The 8,511-nt window shown below is 41.8% G+C and overlaps 1 protein-coding gene across 1 annotated transcript in view; it reads left to right on the forward strand.

The window, feature by feature from the left end:
* The window catches only part of LOC8069898, a 70,917-nt gene extending 63,667 nt beyond the window's left edge, over positions 1–7,250 (forward strand). The window contains exons 4-5 of the mRNA XM_002444185.2: positions 3,245–3,456; positions 6,267–7,250. Of these exons, the coding sequence (XP_002444230.2) occupies positions 3,245–3,456; positions 6,267–7,035 (981 nt within the window). The 3' untranslated portion in view covers positions 7,036–7,250. The remainder of the gene's footprint in view (positions 1–3,244; positions 3,457–6,266) is intronic.

An 8,511-nucleotide genomic window follows, 5' to 3' on the forward strand; every position in this document is an offset into this window, starting at 1 on the left:
AAGCAACTGAGAGGAGAAGCTCATAAGGTGCGGTACTCTATCAATGAAAGAGAACATAATATTGGTTTTTGCCTATCTAGCGACATATTTGTAAAGTTTATAGGTGAACCACAATCAGATAAACATAAACTTTTTGCATAAAAGCAAGAAGCTATAAGGAAGGATGTTGAATGTGCCTTTGGCATTTTGCAGTCATGCTCTTGTATTTTGCCTAGATCAGCACATCTATACGAGCAAGGGGATCTTGAGAATATCATGTTTGCTTGTATAATCCTCCAAAACATGAAGATGAGAAGGATAGAGAGCAGGTTGCACTTGATTTGAATGAGGAAGGAAACACATATATTGTTCAAGAAGCTACAATCATGAACAAAACCCTGAGATGGAAGACTTACTTAACAAGAATACTGCCTTACATGATTACCAAGTGTACAAACAACTTCAATCTAATTGATTATATTTGACAAAAGTTTAGGAATTCAAATAGGTAAAATAATTAGGTACATATCTAATAGTAGATCAGTTTCTTCGAGTATGCATGTTTATGTTTATTTTTCTTCTTAATGTTTATGTTTGTTATTTTTTCCATTTATTCTTTAGTATTTTTTTACTTGTAGGAGGTATTTTGCAATGGCAACCTGATGGCTTCTAGAGGACTTCTGAACATACTTGAGATGATACTTTGTAATATAGATGATGTTATGCAACCAGATGATGCCACCTTATTATTTCATACTATAATATATCATGAACTTTAGTTATTTTGTTGCCCAACTATATGTGTCATTCTGAGACGATGGATGATGCCACCTTATTATTTTACTATGCATATCATGAACTTTAGTTCTTCTATTATAAACTATACTAGAACATCATGCGCCCTTTGGGCGCCCTACAATAATTTAAGAAAAACAATTTATGAACAATAAATACAGCTACAATAATTTAAGAAAAACAATTTATGAACCCTTACACATGCTTGCAAACCTGATAGTTAGGCCAGTTTCATTAGAGTTTTATGCATATTAAATATGCTGATGTGACACTATATTAATGAAGAGAGAGATGATAAGAGTTTCATAGGAGTAGAGAGAGTTTCATCCATATAAAATTTTTCTGCGCTGTTTCCAAAATATGGATGTGTTGGAAACTGTGTCATGAAACTTGCACTGAGGATGACCTTAAGATCATTCATCTCTTCCCTAAATCTATCAGAGTTAGGCCTTGTTTAGATCCAAAAAGTTTTTGGATTTTGACATTGTAGCACTTTCATTTTTATTTGACAAACATTGTCCAATCATAGTGTAATTAGTCTTAAAAGATTCGTCTCGCAAACTGTGCAGTTAATTTTTGTTTTCATCTATATTTAATGCTCCATACATGTGCCGCAAGATTCGATGTGACGGAGAATTTTAAAGAGTTTTTGGTTTTTGGGGTGAACTAAACAAGACAGTTTTACAAAAGCTTGGGAGCCGAAAAAGTGGAATAAAGGCATCTCAAAGAAGTCAATGGAGTAGCTCCATTTGGCCAAATGTTTAGCCAACAAATCGACCACAAAGTAAATGCAAGCTTCTTGAAAGGCACGTGTCTTTATTGTTTTCTTGTCCACCTGCCAAGAAAAGAAAACTGTTACACAGGCTTGTTCAAAGTGCGTGTTCCACAGTGGAATGTTATATTGCAAGAAACCAAACCTGTTTAACAATGAAAAATTCATGGCATTGCCAACACCTCCATTTGGACGTCCTATAAGTTTTTCATTTCAAGAATATCAAGCATCAGGGAGGGCACAGGTCAGGAATGAAGGTACCATTGGCTTGAGCAATGCAAAGCATCTTGACACACATAAGGTGCACAGGTACAAGGCATGCCACGCCTAGGTCAGTGGATAAATTAGCAAACAATGTTCCTAATCATGTGAAACTGTAGAGTCTAGCCGCTATGTAATCACGGACAATGCCAATATTGTCATTGGTAGTACCTGCTACCCAATCTGTATGTTGCCACAATGCCACTGTCGTAACCTTTCTGTAGCGCCGCTGAAAATTCAATATTTCATCAAGCTCAATTGTCAGGATGTGGAAGATTGACCAACATGGTATGACATGGTAACCTGCAAATTGAGGGAGCTGCAGGTTTGCTAAAAATCATTTCATCATGTATGATCACAAAATCCTTACATATCTCTGACATTTCTTCAGTAAATTCACTTCTGGATTTAAAAGCATCATTCTTCTTAGGTTTGATGTGCTCAATCCTCTCCTTGAGCACCTTTTAGAAACACAGACAAAAAAGGTTAGAATGGCAGCTCCAATCCAAGGAAAAGGGTTAGAATTTTGATAACTTTACTGCAAAAAGACAAAGAGACACACATCCGCTCAGGAAGGAGCCACGGAGTCTAAAATTCTGTGGTGGGAGGAGATTCAAGTGGGTTTTAATAAATCCCGATGTGCTATCTATTATCTTTATTTCTGGCTTACTATTATTAATTAATATGGTTCTAGAAACATAGTTATGGGTTGCTATATGATAATTCTGAAAAGTGTATTGGTTGTCGTTTCTTTGTTAGTGTGTGTTCTGGTCTTGTGGAAAATGTCGTGGACGGTAGAAATATAGCAGCATGTGTTCCACACAAATAGTTGCCACAATTGATCTATTTTCTTTTTATGTTACATTTAAGTTATTCTTTGTATAGAAACCAAGCGTTGGGAAGGGTAGTTTCTACTAAATATTAATTACTCTCTTTTTTTCTCTTGGAAACTGCTCTTAGAAACTATTTAATGGGACTATCTTTATTAAGGGCAGTGTCAATGATTGAAACTACGCGTAGTTTTCAAGATAACCACATGAGCACGAAATCATCTATAGAAACTATCCTACACAAATGGAGATGTTTTGACGCAACAAATGTTGGCCTTTTTTTCCTCCCTCGCTTATCCATTTCCTTCCTTCCTCGTATGCCAGTTCACCTACCATACTCTACCAACCAAACCAACGGAGACAATGCATGGAGGTTGCTTGCGGACGCATGCAACGGCCGGCGTGAGGCTGCTTGCCATCGGGAGCGCATGTGAGCGCGGTCGAAGGTAGCACACGCGGGAAGCTGCCCGCGAGCTACAATGAACGTACGCAGCTGCTCGGGCGAGCATGCACGCAGCGCCGACGGATGTGCGCAGAGGCACAGACGAGCGCACGCGGCACCGGCAGACGTGCGCAGAGGTGCATACGAGCGCATGTGTGGTTCCAGCGAGCTCAGCGGCGTGGGCGAGCGTGGCGGCGGACGGGCGAGTGCTGTGGGCTAGCGCGTCGGCCAGCAGGCGAGCAGCTGTGGTGGACCAATGAGCTCAGCAGCGTGGGCGAGTACGGCGGCGAATGGGCCAGTGCATCGTTCGGCGGGCGAGCATCTGTGGCGGACCAGCGAGCTCAGTGGTGGACAGGTGAGCGCTCGGCGGCCGACAGGTGAGCATTCCGGTTTCCTCCCAACACCCAAATCAGCGTTTCAGCGTTTCTTGGTGCCTCGTTGTGAGGAAGAGTCTTTCACAGAAAACGGTTTCCTCTTTTTTTTTCTCTTTCCTCATTAATTGGATTGTTATGTTAGCATTTTGTTTAGGGCCTTGTTTAGTTCGCGATACGAAAAATTCCGTGATACTGTAGCACATTCATTTGTTTGTGTTAATTATTGTCCAATCATGGACTAACTAGGCTCAAAAGATTCGTCTAGTCAATTTCGATCAAACTGTGCAATTAGTTTTTATTTTTGTTTACATTTAATATGCCATGCATGCGTCTAAAGATTCAATGTGACAGAGAATATTGAAAAATTTTGGGTTTTTGGGTGGAAGTAAACAAGTCCTAGATGTCATCTCATTTAATAGAGATAGTAACTACCATTAATATCCCATTAAAACTGCCCTAAGTCCTATTCCAAAAATGAATTAGAATAAAAGAATAAAACACCATACCACAAGTCATTTAGGTAATCGTGTAACCAATTGTATGTCGTTGTAATGAATGTGCATATTTGCTTTTAACATTAAGATCATCTCCAAGAGTCTTTCTAAATCTCACTCTCTAAATCATCATTTGGAAAGTTATTTGCATAAAAATTGCTTTCTATATTTTTATTACTTTCCAACAGTTTTTCTAAATCTCATACCCACTCTAGAGAGTTATTCTCGTCTTCTATATTTGGCTAGCGAAAAAACCGGAATAGACAATGGCTATATTTGGATGACCATTTAGAGAAGCTGTTGGAGGGTAGTTTTTCACTAAAATTGTTATTCCTAGCATTTAGGAAGAATATATAAAGTCTCTTGGAAATGCTCTAAGGCATTGGTTAGTTCAAAAAAAACCAAAAACTCTTAAAGATTTCCCGTCATATCGAATCTTGCGGCACATGCATGAAGCATTAAATATTATCAAAAACCAAAATTAATTCCACAGTTTAACTATAAAACGTGAGATAAATCATTTGAACCTAATTAGTCTATGATTGTAATTGCCAAATAAAAACGAAAGTAAAAAAAACTAAACAATGCCTAAAGAGCGAAGAAGGGATGCGTGCATCGTCTTTTTTTTACGCCGCATAATGCCTCACACCTCTCTCATCCCTATTTTGTTTATGACCTAAACCCAAGACTCATGTTGATAAAAATTAGAATAATATGTGTTCATGCGTCCAACAACGATACAAAGTCCAATTTCAATACATATAGAAATAAACATTGCATTATCTTCGAGATGCAACGATATAGAATCTGATTCTAACATGCATAACAAGGTGGATCATTAGTAGAAATGAGTACAACGCCGACATCCTCTTTTATACCACAGGCGGTTGTAGTTATCACGCGCCGGTGGTATAAAAAGAGCGGTGTCAGAACTACCAACCGTCTGTGAAGATGCATTTTAAGAGGCGGTTTTCTTAACAAAACCCGCCTGTAGAAATCATGTATTTCTACAGGCGGTTGTCCTCAGGAACCGTATTTCTACAGGCGGTTGCTTAAGAAAACCGCCTGTAAAACTAATTTGAAATTGAATTTTTTGAGCTTTTCAAATGACCTCGTTTGAAAAAACTATCAAAATGAAAGTTGTAGATGTCGAAAAGTTATGAAATTTTGTAGTTGATAATTTTTTCATTTGACATCATCTTGTCATCAAAAACAACGTTTGAATTTCTTAAATTTGAAATTCAAATTTTGTAAATGACCTCGGGTGAAGAAACTACCAATATAAAAGTTGTAGATCTTGAAAAGTTATGAAACTTTGTAGTTGACAACTTTTCCATTTGAATCTGTTTAGGGTCTCAAATAATCAATGTATGCTCAGTATAAGATAATATGTGGGGAACTAAACTCTAATATAGACACATCTGAATGATAGGTGCAGTGGTAGAGGAGGTTACACGACTTGCCAATGGGCCTTTCCAAGAATTAAATCTTTTTTCCCTATTTTTAAAACACGAATTCATATTTTCTATAAAAAAATTGGTCTTATGTTCGAATCCCACTAGCCGCGTCGCACGTGATTTTACACGAAAAAATGTGCGACTTGCCAGTGGGCCTTCCCTAGAATTAAAACTTTTTTCCTATTTTTAAAACACGATTTCATATTTTCTATAAAAAAAATTCCATAGGCGGTTCCTAAGAGAGCCGCATGTGGAAATATTTTCTACAGGCGGCTCATAAGGAACCGCTGGAATTGCCCCATTTCTACTGGCCTCCAGCGCAGGCGGTGCTGAAAAACGCTAGTAGAAATAGCTTACCAGCCCGCCTATATAGTATGCCCCTGTACTCGTGGATGTTCTGTTGCAACATACACTATTTTTCTAGTGATACTTATTTACTTAAAATAAAATGTTAGTTTTTTTATAGGTTTTGTTAAATTTCATAATTGTTGATTTTTTAAATTAGTGAGTTATGCTTCTTCTTTTTTAGACGTAGACGGTATTGAATATAAGACTAAAAGCATTGTAGCAGGATTAGTTGCTTAATTAGTGGCAAATTGAATACGTCCGGAAACTCCTAATGACTAGGTGAATGCATGATGAGTAGATGCATTTTACCATCGTGATGATCCCAATGACCGGTCACCATGTGAGAAGTTGTTAGTTGTGAGTAAACTAGATTACGTTCCGAGATCCTATCGAAACGAGCCTAACCACACGTCAGTTTCACGCGGTGACATGCATGCATGCAGCAACCTCACTTGATCTCAGATCAAACGTATATCTCTATATAAACCATCTGATCATTCATCGATTGACATAGGCCGCATTCCATCCACACCGCAATCACACACCTCTCCTCCGGTAGATCGATCGATCGTTCGTCGAGTAGGCGGTCGATGACGACTACAGCAGCGGAGGTGACCGTGTCCACCGCCGTGGCCACGGCGGCCGCCACCAAGTGCCACATGTTCAAGATCGAGGGCTACAAGCGGATCAAGGCCATGTACGGCACCGGCAAGAGCATCGACTCTTGCCGGTTCGAGGCGGCGGGTCGCACCTGGAGGATCCACTTCTACCCCGACGGGGACAACAGGGAGAACGCGGGCCACGCCTCCCTCTTCCTCAAGCTCGACGACGACGACGACGACGACGACGCCGGCGGCAACGGCAAGCGCGACGACAAGGTCCTGGTCGAGTTCAAGTTCTCCCTGGTGTGCCACCGCAACGGCGGGTGGCCGGTCGCGGCCGGGGACCAGCCGCAGAGCGGGACCCTGACGGCCACCTTCTTCAGCAACAAGCAGGGCAACAGCAAGGCCCTGGGCTACTCCCAGTTCATGAAGCGCAGGGACCTGGAGCAGTCGAGGTTCCTCAGGGACGACTGCCTCGCCATCCGCTGCGACATGGCCGTCCTCGACAGCCCCGTCGACGTCAAGGAGCAGGCCGCGCAGGCGCACGACCTGCAGAGGCTCGGGGTCGCCTGCGACTGCAAGGACGACGCGTGCAAGAGCTATCACCTCAGGAACTCATCCTTCGCCTTCAAGCTCAGGGAGGCGCTCCTCAAGTTGTTCTTGGGCTGTTTCCACGTCTGAGTCTGAATGGATCATGAGTCGTTCCTCGTCTGAATCCGATCGTATTTTTATTAAATTATTATTGTGTTTCGACAACCACTATTTCGAGTATTTCATTTAGACAAGTAGTACTGTTCCCCAATTTTAATTTATTCAGGTCGATCAGGGTGCTAGTTTGTTTATGTATACATTCCCCAAGATTATTAGTGAATAAACTGAATCCTAGTTTTCAATGATGTGTCGCTGTGTGAATTGAGAATCAACTAACAATATAGAGAAAATTCGCAGTATATGTACCGTGATCACTAATAATATAATGAGAAAAATTCACGGTATATATACCATGATTGATTGAAACTTTCTTTTATAGCACAAAGAAATTTCGACTTCATCTAGTGATGTCAAATTCTCTTAGTATTTAGCATTCAAAATTTAATATAATTTTTTCCTACTAGATGCCTCCTAGTGAGGATTTTCTAGTGCTATGACTAATGCTAGTATTTCATTGCGAATTAGAAGCACTAGGATAACTCCACTACTTTGTTAGTGTAGAGTTGTAGATCAGCCTCCCCAGTCCACCCATGACATAATCTAATTCAAGATCATGCACAACAGCCTCCCAGTTTTTGTGCATGCATGGTCAAGTGCGCCCATATTTGTAGTTCTAAAAATCTTAACAGAAATTTCCAAACTGCCCCATGGTGCGGTTTCACAAAAATGTTGCACAGAATTTTCCAAAAAAATTTATAGAGTTCTAAATCAGCCTCGCGGCCAGATTTTTGTTTCTCACAAAACCACATGTTGTTTCTCTCTCCCTCTCAACACTCCATTGCCCCCCCTCTTATTGTTCTCCAAATCCGATGACTATCCCCCTATTCATCTCTGATGGCCTTAGAAGGAGAAATTGGGAGAGGCTGGCCAACCAGGCAACGAGGGTGGTGGTCGGGCGACGTTGTCAAGTCCGGCGGCGGCAACAGTTGGGCCAGGTCGGGGCGAGGGGCGCCCCTGGCTAAAGCTTGCCACAAAAGAAGAGAGGAGGGGATGGAGGAGGCTGCCGCAGTCGTGCAACTCTGACGAGACCCCTAGCATGACACAACCGATGTCGAGGGTATCAATAAGGGGTACCCTCAACGAAGCATGTAACGAGACTATCCGTACGCAAGCCGAGACCCTCAACTCGACGCTCTGCTCACACATACGCGAAGCAATCTACGGTTGCAGCCTCGAAGACGGAAGTAGCGTCGAGCGAACCACTCAGGGGTCGGGTACCGACTACCGTCGAATACGGAAATAGGCTCGAGCGAACCAGGAGGCGTCGAGCGCAGGGACACTGTCCGCCGCCTGACGCGCGTACGAGAGCCGGGGTATTAAATGCGCCTGACGCTTCCCCACCTAACGCACAGGTCACGGGAAGCGTGATAGGGAACAGGCATCCGTCCCATCGTTCTTTTTGCAGCCTTCCCGCCGAACGACCCAGGGCATGTCAGGACGCGTGAA

The sequence above is a fragment of the Sorghum bicolor genome, chromosome 7, assembly GCF_000003195.3.
Source record: "Sorghum bicolor cultivar BTx623 chromosome 7, Sorghum_bicolor_NCBIv3, whole genome shotgun sequence".
Classification (NCBI taxonomy): Eukaryota; Viridiplantae; Streptophyta; class Magnoliopsida; order Poales; family Poaceae; genus Sorghum; species Sorghum bicolor.